The sequence below is a fragment of the Microcebus murinus genome, chromosome 21 (assembly GCF_040939455.1).
Source record: "Microcebus murinus isolate Inina chromosome 21, M.murinus_Inina_mat1.0, whole genome shotgun sequence".
NCBI lineage: Eukaryota > Metazoa > Chordata > Mammalia > Primates > Cheirogaleidae > Microcebus > Microcebus murinus.
This window is the reverse complement of record NC_134124.1, coordinates 19,674,104-19,694,939: the sequence shown is the minus strand read 5'-3', so window position 1 is coordinate 19,694,939 and position 20,836 is coordinate 19,674,104. Positions and strand designations below refer to the sequence as shown.

The 20,836-nt window shown below is 51.8% G+C and overlaps 1 protein-coding gene across 1 annotated transcript in view; it reads right to left on the bottom strand.

Moving 5' to 3' along the window:
* The window catches only part of GALNT10 (polypeptide N-acetylgalactosaminyltransferase 10), a 191,022-nt gene that overhangs the window by 23,141 nt on the left and 147,045 nt on the right, over window positions 1–20,836 (bottom strand). Inside the window, exons 5-7 of the mRNA XM_020283734.2 lie at window positions 12,119–12,304; window positions 8,045–8,228; window positions 2,734–2,851 (exon numbers count right to left, since the gene is read on the bottom strand). Coding sequence (XP_020139323.1) covers window positions 2,734–2,851; window positions 8,045–8,228; window positions 12,119–12,304 — 488 coding nt within the window. The remainder of the gene's footprint in view (window positions 1–2,733; window positions 2,852–8,044; window positions 8,229–12,118; window positions 12,305–20,836) is intronic.

Sequence of the window (20,836 nt, the reverse complement as noted above, 5' to 3'; positions counted from 1 at the left end):
CAAGAACCACCCACTGCCTCCAGAGAGCTCTGGGTCCAGCAGGCAAGAGAGGCAACTCTTCTAGTCATGCCAGCTCAGTATTCCGAGCCATGCTGGGAGCGTGGGGACACAGGGGTGCCATGCTGGGGTGCTTCCTAAGCAGCACAGGGAGCTCAGGCTAGGCCGGGAGGAGGCCACCTATCTGTGTGAGCTGAGATCCGGAGGATGAGTGTGGGTCGGCCAGACTAAGGAAAGGCGTTTCGGGAAGAGTGAACAGAGCAAAGGTGGCCTGGCACGGACTTATGAGCAGCCCTGTGTGGCTGGGTGACGTGGACATCTCTGGTCTGCCCTGCTCCACCCTCCATCCCCCCTCTGGTCACTACACCTGGACTTTCCTTAAAGAAACCAGCCCATCCCCACCCTCCTGGCTCCATGGACATGTGACTGCAGCAGACCAATCAGAATGCTGCAAGGCACCAGCAGGCCAATGAAGACTCTACCTGGGACTTCTACAGGCTGAGGGGAAAGAGGAGCTTCCTTTCCATGGGGTTGCTGGGGCTGTCCACGAAAGAAAGCCTGCCCGAGGGGGAGGCCAGCCCAGACGGAAGCAGGGCCAGGGGACGGAGAGACTGAGCCTGTGACATGGGCCCGTCCTGCATCCAGCCAGGCCTGTAGGATCCACCCTGGAATTTCAGTGGGGTGGGCCCCATCAGTACTTGCTTAAATCAGATTGACTAGTGTTTGGGTCCCCTCTAAACAAGAATCTAGATTGATGCAATGGGGCAAGAAAAAAAGGGGGAAGGGGTGGGGACAGGCAGGGGCTGGCTCATGAAGCTAGCTGGAGCCCAGGCTGGGAGTTAAAGACTCGTCCAACCTCTAGAACTGGGAAGATTCTGACCTCCACGCAGAGAACTTTGCTGAGAGAGAGAGAGATGCACACACACAGAGACAGAGATGTGGCAGGAGGAAGGAAAAGAGAAAGAATCAGTGACTCTTCTAGAAATGTCAGAGCTGTCGGAACATCTTTTCTAGAGTTTTCCCATCAGGATAGACAGCCCGGTCTGGAAACAGAGCCAAATTATTTATCCCTCAGCCCTGATGGCACATATCGATTTATCTTAATTTCTGAAAATACACTTATGCCTTCCAGACCCTCTCTTCTCTCTGCCACCAAGAAGAAAAGGGATCTCGGCAGGGATCAGAGGGAAATTGGCCCCTCGTATCAGAGGAAATTCCCTCAGAGGAAATTCCCTCAGAGGGAATTTGGCCCCTCGTAAATGGCCGGCTCTGGCTGAGAGAGAACACCTGTGATCCAGGGAGGCGCAGCCAGCGGATGAAGGGGCTCGCCTGCTCCCCTCGCTGCGGCGGGCTTTCCGCAGGGGCCAGGGATGCAATGCGCTGGCAGATGGGCTGGCGCTGGCTCTGGGAACTCGGCTTCCCAACGCCAGGAGAGAGGACGCCAGGGGAGAAAAGTCTCCTTTCCAGACCGCGGGAGCCTCCTCATTACGCCGTCTCATTTCCTCTGGAGAGTGACGGACATAATTGGATCAAATGGAAACACAAGCCAGCCTCCTCTCCCCTCCCGGCCCGGCCCGGGGGAGAGACTTCCAATATGGGTTCATTACCAAGTCCTTTGTAAACAAACCGTGTGTAGAGAAACACCATTTGTTCCTCCCTAAGTGCCCACGGGCATCAGCGGATGGGTTTTTGAGACACACAGAGTGAATGAGATCAGTTTGGGTTTAGAAATTCCTTTGGGCAAATCTTGCTCCATTCACTGCTCTCCATTGGGGGGGGGGGCTTCCAAAGGGTGGACTTCTACACCCAGGAGCCAGTTAGGAGCTTGGATGCCGATTCTGCCCAGTGATACACCTGCTCCAAGTATTTATTCAACCAACAAATGTTTGTCAAGTGCCATTTCCATTTCAGGCACTCCTTTAGGTACTTGGGGCACAGCGGTGAGTCAAGCGCAGAAAGGTCCCTCTCCCATTGAAGTTTACGTTCTGGCAAGAACTCACAACTCAGATACGTCTATTCTGGGAACAAACTTGGAAGACTGCTTCATAAGTCAAGCTTGTTTAACTGACAGATTGGAGAACTGTGAAGTTAAAACTCTTCTGATTCCTCGTGTGTGTGTGTGATTTCACTGTACTCATGAGGATGTTACATTCGGAAAACTAGACTGCATGGGCTGGGGATATGAAAGGAATGACATACGTGCCATCACCCACCTAAGCCGCAGCCCTGGCAGACATCACTAATCAATGACTACTCTTTCTGGTAAGCTTGGATGCAGCCTCTTGGATGCAGGATAGTTATCAACACAGACCTGGGGCAGCCCCTACCAATGGAGCAGAGTTGGCTGGGAGAGGAAACTGATTTCCTATTTCTGACTTAAGACTGTTATTAATTTGATTTGCTAAGAGGTTGCAGAATATCTAAGTAAATTGGGAATAACCCCAGAAAGAGGCAAACACTGAGAAGAAAGGGTGAGAGACTGCAGCCAACCTCTTAAGCTAGTTTTCCTCTTAACTGCTTTTTCTGATGTCCCAGCAGAGGCCCATGAAACATAGCGGGACGGAGCATGGGCTTTGGGGTCAGGCAGACCTGGGCTCAGGCCCCGGTTCTGTTATTTCCAACTGTGTGGGGCCTTGGTCTGAGCTCTACTTGCCTCCCCTCCCTGGGCAGGCACCTGCCAGGCTGGTCCCCAGGGGGCTGTGCCAAGGAGAGGGGGCTTCTGAAGAGCTGGCTCACCTTGAACGAGATTTCGTACTGCTCCCCTCCCCAGATCTCCAAGCCTGGGTCGTACCCGCCCAGCTCCCAGAACCACTTCCGATCCACGGCGAACAGTCCTCCGGCCATCACGGGAGACCTGTCAGGGAAGAAGAACGTGGTGTGATGATGCAGATGTCCTGGCCCTGTGCTCCCTGTGCAGCCTGACAACGCCGTTCCCCCAGTGACAGGGTCCATGCTGCCCCGTGAACACAGCCACCTTTCTACCAGGGGACCCCAGCCCTTCCCAGCGAGGCCCCAGGCTCTCCTCTTTTTTGCCTACTACTTCCCTTCTCAAGTGCTGCATTTTAACCAAATGGATCCCAAGTTCCTTTATATGATTAACACCCAAGAATACTTGTGAAATGAAATCACAGCAGGTTCTTCCCCACGGGCCTGGTATTTGCATCATATACACGTATATCTTTAGTCCTTCCACTAACGGTCTGAGTCGGGTCTCTGCGAGCCTGTCTACGCTGTACGATCTGTCAGAGGGGGAAACGACAACCAGCTTGCAGCCCTGCCTCAGAGCTTCTGGAACAATCTCTGGGGGTGGGGTGGGGTGGAGCTAGGAGTCCGTGTTTTCAAACATGCTCCTTTGATGATTATTACTTAGCAAGCCCAGCATGGACATCTGTTCTGCCAAGGATGTTTATAGAGGAGCCACGGCCTCTGTTCTTTCAGCTGAACTGGGAGAGGAGGTTCACTCCGTTCATTCCTGCTCTCATTAGCGTGTTCAGAGTGCCAGCTGCAAAGCAGGTGCTGGAAGGATACTGAGAATATTGAGGCAAATCAGAGACCTTCGGGGGCAGCCACCTCAGCACAGAAGGATCCAGAAGGTCAGGTGGGGTGTAGTAAGAGATTCCGGGAGGTACAGAGCACTGCAGGAATGCGAAAGGAGCCTGTCTGCGCCCAGCTTTCGGGGGGTGAGCGGGCAGCCGGGGCAAGGGAGGGTACTCAGAGGAGGTGGCATTTGAGTGTGTCAGTGCAAAGTGTGACGGGGGAGGGAAAGGACCGGGAGGAGAAAACGACATAAACAAGGGTGCAGAGATGATAAATTGTGTGGTACCCATGGGGAACAGGCAGTCAGCGTGGCATCGTGCTGAGTCGGAGGGGCTGCCTCACACAAGGCCGGCACCTGGCAGGGGCCGAGCCGCCTTTGCTGTGTGACAATCTATCAGAGAGTGGCTGCGTCCTTGTCTGGCTGCGCTGGAAGACTCCAAACCCTCAAACCAAAGCGCTCCGGCAGCAGCCTCCACTCCCACTCCCTGCAAGCTCCTGGCAAGAGGGCTGATTTAAAAGACCTCAGTTAACCCCAAGCTGCCTGAGCCTTCCTGCAGCAGAAGAGCCTTTGCGGGGAGCACAAGCCTTTGCGGGGACTCCTTCAAACAGGGAGCCCCTCGAATGTTGGCTGAGGGCTCCAACACGCCAGGTGCCGCATCGAACTATTTATTAATGAAACGAATGCAGGCCTCCCCTCGACCTCCTGCGGCAGGCCCCCTGACTCGGGTCACTACAGCCTCGGTGCAGACAGGAACTCGCTGGAGGCCCCTCGGCTAATAAGCAGCACTGCTGGGATCCGACTCTTTAATCCGAGCCACGGTCCACACCCCTTGGCAATACGATATGCTGCCTCCTGTCAGGAAGGAACAGTCCAGAAGCAACTGATGCATGAAAAGGACAGGGGACCAGAAACTGAGAACTGTCCCCCTCCCTCTTCTGTGTGACCGGGATGCGGAGTTCAGCCATTAACCCTGCGCTGCCCGGTGTGGTGGCCGCTGGCCACGGGTGACAACTGAGCACTCGAAATGGGACTGGTCTGAACCGAGATGTGCTGTGAGTGTGAGATGCACACTCTGCATCTCCGAGACTTAGTAGGAAGAAAAGGGTACGAAAGAACTCATCGATAAATTTAAAGTGTTGGTTACATGTTAAAATGATCGTATTTTGGATATACTGGTTTAGATAAAATATATTATTAAAAGGAATTTTAATTGTTTATCATTTTTTAAAAAAAATAACTTTATATATGTGGCTTGCATGATATTGGAAGATTTTGATTAAACCTCTTTGAGCCTGATTCTCCATCCTACACAGCAGAGATATATAGCTACGCTCCCTGTCCTACGTTGCTGGCATAGTTCTAAAAGTTTCTATTACTGTAAGAAAATAAGGTGTCATTAGTGTTGACTCCCCTTTGTCTTCTGAAGATCGTGGGGTTTGGGGTTTTTTGGCTGTAGCTGCAATTGTACTGCTTGGAGAGGCCGACACAGTGTTTCTAACTTGGTGCTTCATGGGAAACCAAACCTGAGGCTCTGCAGGTGGAAATCAGCCTGGGTGGGAGCCAGTGGCGGGGGCCGAGGAACAGGCAGGATATTCACCTTAAGGCATTTGGGGTGCTGGAGGCTTTGCCCTCAGTGGGAGGCCTCTTCCTCAGCCTGTCCTGTTTTCTGCTGTGTTCAGCAATACTGGTGACAATGCCGAGGGTCCAGTGTGTGCCACTCACCTTCCCAACACTGCATCTGGTTTTCACAGTGCTCTGGGACTGGCCCCCTTTTCCGGTGGAGAAATTAGAAATTCAGAAATGCTACATAATCTGCTCAAGGGCATGCAGTTACTAAGTGGATGAGCCGTGCTTCAAACTGGGGTCTGTGATTGAAACCCAAGTCTTTTAAACATCGTGACGGCACGCTGTGCCTGCAGATTGCCCACTTGCTGGGCACGGTGGGAAAGTGTGCGGAAAATGACCGGATTTCTCTATTGGCCGCTCCCCGGGGTTTTGTCCGGCTACAATGCAGAAGAGACACTTCTGGAAGGAATTGGGAAACAAAGGCTGGAGAGTCCCTCAGAAAGCATCTAGGCCAGTGAGTGGCTCTCAACCCCGGCCACACAACAATGATGCCCGTATCCCACGCCCGGAGTCTGGCGTAGCTAGTCTGGAGGGCGGCCTCGCATTGTTTGCAAGCTCCCCAGATGATGCCACTGTGCGGCCAAGATTGACAGCCACTGCTCCAGGGCGAGGCTGCCACTTCAGTGTCCCGAAGAGCCCCTGAGGACACTGGCTGGGCCTCTGCTACCAGCCAGCGGCATGAGCTGGATCACCCTTTCCTCTCCACGCAGCCAGGACGACAGACGGGCCAAGAGCCATCCTTAAGAACCTTTCAAATCCAGGGCCAGTGCGTCTGCTTATTGCAAAGGTTCGCACGATAAAGGGCGTTCTGATGACCCCCCCCCCCCCGCTACTCTGAAAATGCCATTTTCTGGAGCAGCTCATTCCAGCCTCAGCTTTTGCTGTTGTGTCATCTCGGGTAAGTCTGGTTTCCTCTCTGAAGCACAGAGTCTGCGTCGGTCAAATGGGGACAGCTCTACTCACTCTTGAGGACGCCGTCATGAGGATCTTGCACAACGATGTCAGTAGAAAGTGCTTTGCGATGCAGGCCGAATGTCATCCATAGTCACTCCCGTTACTGTTATCACGCTGCAAGGGTTTAGGGCAGCTGAGGGGTGACTCTGAGGCCATGCAGGGCGGGGGCTGACTGCACAACGTGGTCCTGGCTGAATCGTATCTTTGCACTGGGAAAGGGTCTAACAGTGACTGACGCCGTTTCATATACAGGAGGTCAGGAGGAAACCACAGGCATCTGACCTGCTGAAGGGGACATGGGACCTGCTCCTGCCCTCCACCCTTGGCTGAGGCTGCTCCATCATCCTGGCCACTTTTCACGTCCTCAGAGAGGCCCAGCTCTGCCACCTCAGCCTCTCCTGGGAACCCGGGGTATGCCCTGTGCCCACGAAAACGGCTGAGCTGCCAACAGCCCTGCTTGTCAGACGGGGAAAGCAAGGCACAGGGAAGTGGGGGTTCACTGGGGGCTAAACTGTGAGGAGGGAGGTGTGGCGCCCTCCCAAAGATGTCAGGGTCCTAGTCCCTGGAACCTATGAATATGTTACTGCACATGCAAAAGGGACTTTGCAGATGAGATTAAGGGTAAGGATCTTGGGGTGGGGAGGTTATCCTGGTGAGCCCAATGTGATCACCCAAAATCTGGTCATCACAAGGGCTTGTAAGCAAAAGAAGGAGGCAGGAGAGTCAGAGGAGATGTGGTGATGGAAGCAGAGGGGTGAGGGGAGGGAGAGAGAGGAGAGAGACAGAGATTGGAGGATGCTACACTTTTGGCTTTAAAGATGGAGGAAGAGGCCACGAGCCAAAGACGTGAGTGTCCCCTAGAAGCTGGGAAGGGCGAGGAAATGGATTCTCCCCTAGAGCATCCAGAGGGGACGCAGCCCTGCCGACACTGTGGTTTTAGCTCAGGAAGACTCATCTCATACCTCTGACCTCCAGAATTTTAAGAGAATGAATTTGTGTTGTTTTAAGCTGCTAAATTCGTGGTAACTTATCGCAGTGGCTGTAGGAAACTAACACAGCAGGAGAGCCTGACTTGAGCTTCATACCCAAAGATCTTCTCCACACCTCTGGCAGGAGTGCTGGCACAGCTCACACGACAACTGCTGTAGAAGAGGACCCCCCTTCCAGAGCTGGGAGCACCGGCAAGGGGCTGGCCTCTATTTCTGGCTTAGCTACGAACTCGAACTCACTTGCTGTGTACCTCCGGGCAAGCTCCTCCTTCTCCAGGGGCCTCTGTCCTCATTGGCCAGGGGCTGAGCCCTTCATGTGCATTGACACTTCCTTCCAGCTGTCACGTTCTAGGATGCCGTGAGGCCAGTGCCTCCCCCAACCTGGCCACAAACAAAGCTGCTGCCTCCCCAATACTTCTGAGGGCTACGACAGAATGATGGGATCGCTGGCTGCAGAGGCAGACAGACCTGTACTGCTCTTAGCCTTTGCCACTTACTAGCTGTGTGTCCCGGGAATATTACTCAGCTTCTACGAGCATTGGTGTCCCCATTTGGAAAACATGGGTAATAATTTTGGGCAGCGGTATAAATCAATCATATGGTTGTTTGGGGTTAAATTGGATTAGGGCGGACACCCAGTGGTGACAATGGTTCCAACTGGGTGCCAGGTTTGAGGAAGAGGGCATGAGAAGCTCTACTCAGCCCTGCTGGCAATGCTGGCAGACTGCGGAGAGGTGGGTAAGGTGGAGGTGACCAGCCTGGTGGTCCATGAGCTGAGGCTCTGTGACACACTGGGAGAGGTGGCGCTTCTGGTTGGGGACACTTGGTACTGTGTGGGGCTGGGAAGCCGGACCCTCTGCACTGGACTTTTTGGGGAGAAGGTGGTCCTCAGTTGTGTGTGTGTTGAGGTGGGGTCTTGAGCTGGGTTGCTCATACTTACTCAAATGGGTCGCTAGGGTCAGGTTTCTGCAGTTCCGGAGGGATTGGAATGCGCTTGTAGTACATCTCCCAGTCGAAGGCGCCCCGCATGGCATCCCCGGCCTGCGTCTCGTACCTAAAGTCGTCGTGGTCAATCACGTCGATCATGGGGCACACAATGGTCTTGCGGTTCCGAGCGATACGGTCTGAAGAAGCCAAGAGATGCCCGTTAGGTGAGGCCGGGTAGGGAAGCAGCTGAGTGCATGCTGCATTCTGCAGCGTACTTGCATCTTTAACAGGTTCTCTGGGTGATGTCTCTGAACACTCAAGTTTGAGAATCTGTGGACAGGAAGGAAGAGTGCAAGCTCTGGGCAAGAGGGACCAGGGCTCCCATCCCAGTTCTGCCATCCGCAGTGGGGCCTTGAGGCAGCTACACAAATAATGTCTCCAAACCCCAGTTACCCTCTATGAAACAGGATAAGGGGCTCTGCCTCACAGGCTGTTATGAGGATTGGATACCATAATGTTTGAAAGTGCTTAAGAGGTGCCTGTTAATGATCAGCACTGCATGGAAAGAGACTGATTTCCGTCTGGGAAGGCCCCCTGTTCCAGCCCTGCCAGCCCCCCATTCCAAGCCCTGAACTTGACTCGTGGCCCCAGGCAGCAGGCACCCCAGCACCCGCCCTCATGGCAGACTGTCTGCCCCTGATAGCTCACTGGCACCCTGGGCTGACGTCGGTGAGCAAACGGCCCTCCTTTCGGGAGTTCGGTTCAATTTTTCCAGCAGTCAGAGCAGTGGAAGAGGGAACAGACTGTCCCAGAAAGTTGTGAGTTCCCCAAGATTGTTTGCAAGAAGAGCCTGGCAGACCACCGCCTTACAGGAATGTGACAGGGTAGGCCTGGGGGAAGCTGATTTTGTAAAACTCACTCTCTACCCAACCTACCAACAGAATTCCAGCTTCCATTTGGAATTCCTTCTTCCTCCTGCCACGAAGCCCTGACTGTCACAGGGGTGCCAGTGAACTGTTGGGGCAGACAGTCTGCCATGGGTGGGGGGCAAGTGGGTTGTGCTGAGGAGCCTGGCTGCTCTGGGCCCAGAGTCAAGTTCAAACTTGGAATGGGGAGCCTGGTAGGGCCAGGGCAGGCCAGGAGCTGCCTGGGACTCCAGTGTCATCAAGCTATGGCACAACTGTCTTTTGGGAGAGGAAGCAGCATTTTTGCCTTTTTCTAATCTGCAAGACGTGATCCAGAGGTGGGCCATGGGATTGTGTATGTGTATGTACGTGTGCGTGCGTGTTTGTGTATGTGTAATGAACCAGAAAAGAATACTAAATATCAGGCTGCATTCCAGGTAGTAAGGGATACTGTGACAGGTGATAACTCTTTCAGGAAACACGTTTCAGTCACACTGCATGACTGTGTGCATTTGGGTACTGGATCGAGATGTCCGATGTATTTCTTACAGAGGCACATGGCTTGAAGAGTTTGAGGAATGCTGTTTTGGGCAGTATACCCCCAAGTGCAGACTGAGGGCCACCAGTGCCAGATGCACCCAGGGTGTGTTTGAAAAACTCCCATGCTTGCTGCCAGCCCAGGCTCCCTGAATCAGAATGTCTGGGGTTGGCTTGGATTTGCCTTGTGGAGACACTCCTTGGGGGTTCTTAGCGAAGCTTAAGAATCTTCCCCAGGGAAAGACCTGGAGAAGCATCTCCATTCCTAGTCATTCACGGCCATCCAGGGGATTTCACTTCCAAGGAGGCTGAGGCCACAGTGCCCTTCTGGCTGCTGGTTCACGGTGGGCATCATGAGGTCAAGGCAGCCTCAGAAGACAGCGTTCCATGATGCTGTGCTCGCTTGGGGATGCAATGGCCAAATTCAGTCCCAGTGTTGTTACCTATTAGCAGCAGAGCCTTGGATCAGATCATGTGACGTCTCTGAGCCTTGGTTTCCTTGCCGACGAAATGGAGAAGACGGCACCTATCTCATGGGGTCTCGTGAGGGCTGCAGGACATTGGAGCCAAGATGCCTCTTGCAGCCTTGGTGCATGGTCAGCGCTCAGCGCCACTCTGGGACGGGACCCTGAAGGAAGCTCAGGAGCCGGAGCTGGAAGGCTGAGCGTCTCCCTTGTCCCCCTTGCCTGTCAGTTTTCTCATCTGCCAAATGTGGATAGTGACGCCCGGGCTGCCCGCCTCGCCACGAGATGGCGAATTCAAATGTTAATGTGGCCTAAAGCACTAAGGGCCTAACAGAGCCATGATGATGATGATGATGATGAAGGAGATGCTATCAACAGTGGCTTTCCACTGGGGGGCTGAGTCCTTCTCGGGCTCAGAAATGTGTGCTCTCCGAGGGAGGCAGAGTGAGCTATGCGTGGAGGTCTTAATGGCTTCACAGACAAAAGCCATGATGTGCCCTGTCGGCTGCTGGTATTAGCAGGGACAGACTTTCAGATCTACGCCACGGGCTCACATTTCTATTGGAAAAGGAAGGGGGGGTAAAAGAAGAACAGGGGATGTTTCTTCCATGAATGTCTGCAGATTATGAAAATTGCCCTCATATATTTCCATAGAAACAGAGTTAAGGGCTATTTAGACTACAAGCGAGGCTGCAGGCCCCGCCACTTCATTCTCTTTACGAGCCGCTGAATGACCCTACAAATGGGTTCTTCCTGCAGGACTGTAAATTAGGCGATTTATGGGGAGGCTTTTTTCTTTTCTTTTTCTCTTTCAGTAAGGAGAGGCAGATGCAGAATATGTCTTGGTTTAATTAAATAAACATTTTCCCAGAAATTTGGGGTTATATTCTTTTCCTGACCCAGTAAGATCCTGGGCCTTTGAAGAATCTAATAATGAAGTTTCCCGCTGCCTTGCGTTACGGACTTGCTGGATCGCCCTGCTGATGGGGTGGGTTTTGCTTTCTGTCCTCACCCTCGAATGGTGGTGCTCCCTAACCAGTGCTCCTCAAAGTGCGGTCCCTGGACCAGCAGCACTGGCACTGCCCGAGAGCTGGTTGGAAATGCAACTTGTCAGGCCCCACCCCGGCCTCCTGGATCAGAAATATGGGGAGGGGGGCTGGGAGGGAACACTCTTGCGGTTTAACAAATCTTTCAGGTGATGATGCTGTTGCACGCTCCAGTTTGCCCGAAACTGTGTTCCCGAAGCTTGCTGTGACGGACAGCTTCCCCACCCGTTCCTGAGGCACTCACTTTTCTCTCTAGGGTGGAAACTCTTCCCCCACTCTGCCTCCAGGCCTGGCCCTGTCCCTCACCTGACTCCCGGTCTCAATGGGACATTTCCTCTTCAACATCCGCCTATCAGCACCAGCCTACTGCCTTCATCAAAACTGAACTCCTCAAAATTCGGGCCTCGTTCCTCAGCCAGCTAGCAGGTGCCTCACGCCCAGCCTCCGATCCTCGCGTCTCTAGCCTGTCCCCAGGCTATGGGGGATGGCTCCTGGATCATGCTGCCCTCTGCCCTCCCCTGGTATCTGTCACAACTCTTGTCTAAGAGGAAGTGAATTTAGGGAGGCCGTGTGGAATTGTGGAAAGGAATAGGAGCCTGACATATGGTGACTTTGAACTTACAGCCCAAAGGGACAAGAGAGTCACTCAGTATCTCTGAACCTCAGTTTCTTTCACTGCAGAAAGGGGATACTTTTGACCTTGCGTGGTTTTGTGAAGAACAGACGTAATGCTTACAACCCGCCTGGCTCACAGCGGCAGTGCGGTGAATGGCAACTGTTCCAAGCTGACATGCTGGCCTCCCACAGCTCGGCTCTTAGCAGTAGACAGCCTTGGCCCGCTTTCCAATAGAACTTAAAGTAATCTGAGGGAAGCAGTCATGTCCCTGGACGCTAAAGTGGTGTGTGACTTTGGGCAAATCGCTTCCCTTCTCTGAGCCTCAGCTTCCTTGTCTGGGCATGCAGGGACAGGACTGGCTGGATGCTCAAGGTCTCTCTCTCTGAGCACGCCTGGACCCCGAATCCCTCAGGGCGTCTGGCGCCGTGCTGGGTGCACCTCAAGCAGGCAAGGGGACCCTTGTGAGTGACTCCCCGGAGCGGACTGGGGTCCCTTTGGGAGGGGGAGGGGCCCCCTTACCAAGCAGGGGGGGAAGCCAGTTGACATTGGCTTCGCAGTGTGAATCCAAGAATGTGATGACATCCCCGGTTGCCACGGAGGCCCCCAGCATCCGGGTCCTGATCAGCCCCTCCCGTCTCTTGGTTCGGAGAATCCTCACGCTGGGGAAAAGAGCCATGTAGTCTTCCAGTGGCTTCTTCAGGTGCTCTGTGAGGGAGACAGGAGAGGAGAGACGGGAAGGAACAGTTGCTCAGTAAACATTCTTACGACTCCTCCCTTACATGTGCACTGCACTTCACAGTCTAGACATGGCTTCCCTGTGCACGGCCTCATTGGACCTTTCAGACAGGGCCAGGAAGGGCAGGGATCACCCCCTGGCTACGACACATGCGGAAATTAGGGCTCAAAGAGGTCCAGTGACGGTGTTCAGACCCGGAACACAGAGAGTCTTCTGTCCAAGGGTGTGGACATCTGCGGCTTACGCCTGGTGGGGACCCATTCCCCCACTCTCTGGTCACAACATCTTGATTTTGGGGACACCACCCCTCCCCTTCTCAGTCTGTCAGGCTTGGGCGGGGCTGACTGCATGTCCTGCTTCAGGGGAGGAGCCTGTGCCGCAGGCCTGACCAATCAGGGCATTCCATTCCCTCGGCCCGCAGCAGCGATTGGCTCAGGGATGGCCATGTGACCTGAGTTGGTCCAGAGAATGAGTCCTGAGAACGTTTTTCAGAACTATGGGAAAACGAGGCCCTTCCTTTTTGCTAGAGTTGCTACTTGGTTGGCCAGAAGTCTGGAGCTGCTGGTGACATCTTTGGCAAAATGAGGTGATGAGAGGCGGTAGGGAGAATCCGCTGAAACTGAAGCCAACGTGAAAATAATGAGAATCAAGCGACAGTGACACTGCTGTGATGACATTTTGATTCCCCAGACCCCCCTGTGCCTGGCGCAGGTAGACTCCTCGATGGCCTCATCACGTACAGCAACAAACTCCTCTCCTTGCTTATTCTGATGCATCTGCCCTGTGCCCAGAAAAGCTGTTTCGAATAAACGCCAAAGACAGCTTCTTTCTACTCAAGTCCCAGCCTCACCGTTGGTGTCTCTTGATTTTAATCAGGGTTAGGGTCCTTTATAAAGACCCTGGAATGGCTACAAAAGAAATCTATAGTTTACATCATACTTAATGATGAAATGTTGAATGTTTTCTTCGTATGATCGGGAGAAAGGCTGTATGCTTTTCACAGCTTCTAGTCAATATTGTACTAGAATTCCTAGCCAGTGCAGTTGGTAAGAAAAAGAAATAAAAGGCGTAAAGATTAGACATACAGCCATTAAGTCACTGGGTCTGTTGGGGAAACATGGTAATGTGACGGTTTCCTCTTTGGGCTGTATTTCCCCAGCCTCTGACAATTGTACACTATTGTCGTGATTTTTGTGACATCCACTTTCTTCGCTACCATTTGCATAGTTTTTTAAATTTTATTTCTGAGACAGAGTCTCACTCTGTTGCCTGGGCTAGAGTGCCATGGCGTCAGCCTAGCTCACAGCAACCTCACACTCCTGGGCTCCAGAGATCCTCCTGCCTCAGCCTCCCGGGTAGCTGGGCCTACAGGCACGCATCAGCACACCTGGCTAATTTTTTCTAGTTTTAGTAGAGATGGGGGTCTCGCTTCTGCTTGGGCTGGTCTCAAACTCCTGACCTCAAGCAATCCTCCTACCTCGGCCTCCCAGAGTGCTAGGATTACAGGCGTGAGCCACCACGCCCAGCCAGGTTGTTGTTGTTGTTGTTTTTTTTAAAATCAATTCACTTTTGTAAATTAAATTTATTTTGAGAGGAAACTTTAAATACTTACCATAAATGGAAAATTGGTATCATTTATAAGGAAGAGCTAATAAATAAATATATCCAATAAATAAAAATAAAACAATGTTCTTAGATTTTTGTCAGATACTCCTGCCTCCCCAAGACTGTGAGCCTAAGGTCTGCTCTTCTTTTTATCAAGAAGGGAGCTCTGGAAAACCAGCTGACGTGCTCCATTGAGCTAATCAGGACAAAGGCAAGAGAACTGAAAAGAGAAGGCTCTCCGTCCACACGGTCCAGTGTCGCTTAGTGCAAAGTCTCTGAACCACCCGAAGTCGTTTTAGGTACTGCTTAAAATCACTTTCGTGCTGACACACTTAGGGAAACACTGCTCTCTTCACTTTGATTTACGTCGCCGGAAACTTATTTGAGATGAAGTGCGTTTTGTGTCGTGTTGCCTGGCATCTTGCAGGTTGGAGAAACTAAAACACAGAGAAAAGATGGTCTGCGCACCTACAAGCACAGGCTAGAAGTCTAAAAAACCCTCCAGGCCTCTTCCTGCTTGTGCGCAGAGATTGATACGGCTCCCCCTCACCCTTCCCACTTCTCTTTGCAACAGTGACTCTGGAGAAAGCAGAGATCAATTTGCCCTAATTGAGGGACTAAATCTTTCCAACAGAGACTTTCTTGGGCAATAAGACAAGATAGCAAGAGGCAGGATCATGCTCCACATACGCTGCTGTACAGGCAGAGACAGTGTCTTCAAAAAAAGAAAAAAAATCCATAGTCACTGTCTGTGACCACCACTTCTTCTTGGCTGGGTTCAACTAGTAGGTCACTACGACGAGAATGAGATAATCTCCTATACCACACGCCACTACTCCCATCAGAGGAGAAATCTCACCCCGTTCGGCTCTAATCATCGAGGGCCCCACTCGGGCAGAACCCCATCGCTAAATCACCCCGAACCCAGATGGCCACCGTCGTCACAGATAGACCAATTAAGGCCTTCTGACCGCTCGTGGTCAAGTTGGAGCAATTATTTAGGGGCAATTATACTCTTCCTGTCCTTATTAGAAAATGGGTTACACAAAATCAAAACGGTTGTCTTATTCTACCACACTGTCTTCTTGGATGAGGACATTCTAAACCAAAAGTAACTGTAAATGAAGATGATGATGGTTATGACGGTAATGGCAGGGAACTACTGCTGAGCCCCTGCTCTCACACGGAGCTCCCTACTTCATGTATAGTTGACAGCTACAAGAACATGACAAACTAGGTATCACAGCTCCATTTTGTAGAAGAAGATACCAACGCTCAGAGTGGGTGATGTCACCTGCCCAAGGAACACAGTTTATAAATGCTGAAGCCAAGGTCTAAGACTCACCCTGCCTGGCTGTAAAAGAGCAGGCTCTTCCTACTGCTCCAAACCCCATCGCGGCCTCAGTCAGTCCCCTCATTCTCCCCAGGGTGGAGGAGGGAGAGCCAGAGAAGTTAAACGCCTTACTTAGAACCACACAGTCAATCTGTGGCACTGCAGGGCTGTAACTCAGTTCAGGGATGTTTTCCAGCTTCACAAGCCCGAGGGCAGGAATGGCAAACTGGATTCATTCAAGTGCCTATCCTGATGGGTTTGGAATGTACAACTAAAGTTGTGTTAAGAAAGATTCCGAGGCTCTACCCTGGCTCAGCATGAAAATGCCAGGACCGAGAAGGGATGTTTCAGCATCTGATGTGGCAGGGAGACAGCAGCCCTAATGCCACCTACTCATCACCCCTATTCCAAGGGCTGCCCTGATGGTAAAACAATACAGAACTGTTTTTGCCCTTACTACCCCTAATTCAGTGATGAGTCAGGGCCATCCAACAGAGGCTCATTCAGAAGGAGGTGAGCCCCCATCACTGAGAGGCATTGAGCAGGTGTGAGAGCAACACTTACAGAGAGCTGCCAGACGGAATGTGTGGCACATGCACCTGGCGCCCCACCCACACCCCCTCGGCATTTTTGTCCCCCTGTCTGCCTGCTACCTGCCAGCATCTGCCACTCTGCCGAGACTGCAGTGTGGGTGGACGGCCGCCCCAGCTGCCTTGCCCCTCAGGTGGGGCGACCGTAAGGAAGGAAGAGAAGGAGAAGGAGCAGAAGGGAAGGAGGGGGCAGGCCACCAACCAGATAGACCCACGCCGTCCCCAGAGCTGGCTCTCTGGCCCCGGGAGCTGCTAGTGACGCACCGTGGGAGAGGCTGCCCTCTGGCCTGCAGGCGTTCTGGGTCTTGTCTTGGCTCTGCTGGGCTTGTCATAGTTCATCTGTTTCCCTGCATCCTGGGACAAACTTACTCGCTTGTGAGTCTTAGTGTATTCGAAAGCACCGGCAATCCATTTGGAGACCGGGGAGGGCACACGGCCATCATACGCATCACCCTTTATCCTGCTGTGGCCCTCAGGTGTTGCTAGCCAAAGGGAGAATTTTAAAATAAGGTGGTCCCTCACCTTTGTTACCATCGCCATTGTTGTGACTTCTGTCAGGTGCTTACTGTGTGCCTAGGCCCTGTGTTATGTGCTGCTACACACATTGTCTCATTTCATGCCTGCCCATGACAACTCTAGTAGGCAGGCACTGTTAACACTCCTGTCTTAGACAAAGGGAAACTGAGGCTCAGAAAAGTTCTATTCGAATCTGTGTTCAGACAGCTGGTGGGTGACAGCCAGGAGTGATGCCAGGTGTTTCCGATTCCAAAGCTGGCACTGTTACCCATGCAACCGTATCACCTCCCAACGCCCCCGGTCTCTCCGTTCTGCCTGGAAGGTACCAGTTTCAAACCCCAGCCCTCTGGAATGTCCAGGGCTTTCACTTGCTTGAAAAACTCATAGGTAGGTAAATATAAATGGGAAAATTTGAATGAGAGGTCAAGAGGGAAAGCTATAATTATACCAGACAGGGTTTTGGCAAGTGAAATGCACAGGCATTCAAGCATCACTTACTATTTGGAAAAGGGAAACAGACCAGCCCTTCGGGAAAGACACTTTCCCTGGCTCAGAGTCCCAGGAGGAATTTCAGGGAGTGGCAGAGCTGAAGGGAACCTCAGAGTTCAGCTGAAAGACCTTCTTCATTCCCCTTTGACATGAGTCCACTCATAAGACAATCTAGGGCATAGCAGACATGTTTGATGTGTGGCTTTGGAAAACCAACCATTTCTTTCCTCCTCTTGCCTTTCCCTTCATTTTGCCTCCTCCTCCTCCTCTTCTTTTTGGTAACGGCTTTGCTGAGCTATCGTTCACGTATCATACAATTCACCCCATTTACAGCGTTCAATTCAGCATCAACCAGCCATTTCTCGCACTGCTGAAAGAGTGAGCCAACCGTACTTGAGCGAGGGCATTTCTGGCAAGGGGAATTCAGCTTAGTCAGGAAAGCATTCACTGAGCGCCTGCCGTGTGTCAGGAACTGTGCTGGGCGCACTCCTTTCTGTTGATCTGACACAGTGGTTTTCAAAGCATGGCCCCAGATGCATCAGCATCATCTGGGAAGGTATTAGAAATGCCAATTCTCAGGCCTCACCTCGGGCCTTCTGAATCAGATCGGTGGGGCCCACTGAGCTGGATTTTAACAAGCCCTGCAAGTGATTCTTCTGCTTGCGGGAAGCGTGAGAATCGCTCATGTGATGCAGTGCAGAAGGTGAGCTCAGGGAAATCAACCTGGGCCACTCGATCATCTCAGGATCTTTACATGATTAAAAATAGAACCCCATGTTTCCTGCTAGAGTAATGGAAAGACTGAAGTTCTTCAAGGAATCTAAGACTATTTGCTGCCCGCCTATGCCTGCCCCCAGCAAACTTGTGAGGGCAGTGGGTGCTGGCTCAGGTCCCCTCCTATCCCTCCCCCTAACCCCCAGCACAGCCCTCAGACTCATGCTGGTCCCCACCTGGCCCGGCCTCCCCGTTTCCCTCCCCTCCCCTTCAAGTGAGAAAAGATCTGACGGATGAATACACCTCTTGCTAGGGCCTGCAGCCCACGGAGTTCTCAAACCTCGGCCCTAGGAATGCTGAGAGAAACCGTTCACAAAGATGCTGAGGGAGTCTCGTAGATTCTGATTCTTTATGTCTTGGGACATACAGAATCAAAAGTGCCAAACCTTTGCACTGAGTCATAGCAGTACATTTCCCATCGTGACCTGGAACACACACTCCTACAAATGCATACACAGGTATATTGATACAACTGAAATACAAGGTGTCGGACACTGGAATGTATTTTTTTCTATTCTATCCTCTTGTATTCTGTTTTTGTTAACAGCTTGGGCACGATGACCCTGTAAATGGATATCGTGACCTTCTGATAGGTTTACCCCTACAATCAGAAAAACCCTGGCCTAGGACACAGCCTGGAACCCACAGTGTTAAAAGATGCCCCACTCGATCCTGAGACAGGCGGTCCTCTGCCACGGCCCCAGGTTAGTACTCTTTGCCCGACACCTTATCCTTGCTATCGCTATTATTATTGGGCTTCTGAGAATGCCCACACGTGGACCTAGGGTTCTATAAACAGGACTGTCATTGCATTCCTTACCTCATTAGGTCATTACCAGAATTATTTTCTATTGATTTGAGATCTCTGAAATACCAATGGGCGGAGAAAGTTGTTACTCCCAAATGGCCAATTTCCTTTTGTCAAAGACTCCAGAGAGTATATTTCGGGTGTTTTTCCTATCACCATAAGAGCTGCCGGGAAAACGTGCACATCGGAGCTTTCAGCACCTACGGGCCTATTGCCCCGGCAGCTGGAAGACATCAAGGATGGAGCAGATCTGAGGGAACTGAGCCCGAACCCTCTGTCAAAGGCCAACATAGCCCTAGCGTCTGGCTGACTCACCCTCGAATTCAGGGGTTTTCAACCCTCCCTGACTCAATGCCCCATTTACTTGTGTAACAGCTGTTTCGTATAGCACCTTTTAATATCTTAAAATAAAATTCATAAATAGCGTAACCTAACACCCATTTTTCAAAAATTCCAATAATGCCCCAACTATGATGTCAAGGAGAAATAACAAAACAACATGTGTTTCAATATGTCAATGCTTGGGCTGACCACAAGAAGACAGAGAAATAGCCAAATGCTTGGACTTGTGTCATCTTCTGAAATGCTGATGATTGTACCCAACAGACTGGTGCGGGTGTGCTGGGCTGGCAGCTCAGGTACTCTAAGGTGTGCTGCTATTGACGATGTCATTTTCCAAAACAGCAAACAACGCCTGGTGGAGTTTCGACCAAAAGAAGCACCATGTGCCCTTGACATACATGCCTTCCTGGACGGGCCAGCACAGTGGCACACCTGGGGAGGGGACGGCAGAGAGCTGGAGACCATTCGTTTCATTGCATTTCCCTTGGAGAGAACACTGTATTGTCTGCAAGCTGCCCGGGTGGCAGCTGACAATAGGGGAGGCGAGAGGGGAGGAGGAGGGAGAGATACGCTAGTGGACATGTTCCAGTAACAAGATAAATTTCTGGGGGGAAATTTAGGGATGAGGAGAGCCAGTAAGGCTGAGTGTCGTGGGGAAGGAAGATGAGAGGGCTAACAGCCCCCCACTGTGTGGCTGGGGGGACTTGGGGGAGAGGCATGTCTAAAGAAAGGGCTGCTATGCAGTGCGTGCTATAAAACCCCTCCTCTGCCTCTTCCATCACGTGTTCAGTTAAGCCTAAAGTCCTCCTTGATGCTGCTGCACATGTGGATTCTTTCAGGGGACTCCAAGTCTGTGCCCAAGGTCACGCAGCTCAGGGTGGTTTCTCTGGAACTCAAGCCCAAGTCTGTCTCTTTCCACCATCCCTTGACCATCAGGGGGCTCCCGGTCTGAAGGCTGAGATGAACATGCCACGCTTATTTCTCTGGCGCTTTTCTGAGAATGCATGTTGGAATGACCTACAACCCAAAGACAAGGCGGTATACCTTCTCCAAACATTTGCTTGGAAACCACAAGCCCCTCTGTTCTCTGGCATCACGTTACAAATCACCCTACTCCTCAAGGTGCAGGCATTTGGCCTGAACATGCCTCTGGTGACTTTAAGAATGAATTACTCTCCTTCCTCAAGCAATCACATCCACTAGCCAGCTCCCAAAAATAGAAAGCACTTCATCACACAAATTAACTCCTCTCTCCTATTTTGTAGAAGATGAGTAATCTATTAAAAAAGAGATGCTATTATCCAAACAGGCAGCCTTGTCTGCACTTTTAATTTCCACCAAATGCCTTGGTCCCTTTTCAGCGGTGGGCAGGGCCATAAATCTGTTTAATAATCAGAGGACGAATTAAAAACACTCCAGAAACCACCCTTATCAAGTTAATTACAGCCTCCCCTGTTTTCCGAAAGTGACTCCCCACCAATCAGCTACGGACGAGGAGAGAAGGCTGGGCGCCCTTGGACTCGGCCCACTTCCACTTTTTCACGCAGCTGGAGCCCATCCAGGGCAGCAAATTCACGGGCAATCCCGGTTGTGGGTTCTTGGTAGCTGCTCTTAAATTATGCCAGGTTGTCAGGTGTCAGAGAGCAACATGTGTTTCATTTAGGATGCCGGCTTCCATGCCCATCGTTGAAGGTGTTATTAAAAAAGAAAAAAAAAATTCGTCCACTTCAGCAACAGTGTGGGCTTGTCAGTTTCATATTTGTTAAAGGGCAAAAGTGCTCTCCTGGGGGAAATTTTCCTGCTCAGCGCACAGGAAGAGAAAGCCGAGCATATGTCAGGACTTTCCTTACCACCACTTCCAACCACCGCGACCCCTTTCTGCCCCGGGCAAAAAACAAACAAACAAACAAACCCCAACCCAACCCAACACTGAATATTTGGAAGCCTCCCATTCAGGGCCTCTTCCCTCTGCTCCCGCATGGGTTAGCACCAGAGCAGGAACCGTGGGGTCTTCAGCTGCTTACAGGAATGTCCACACGGGGAT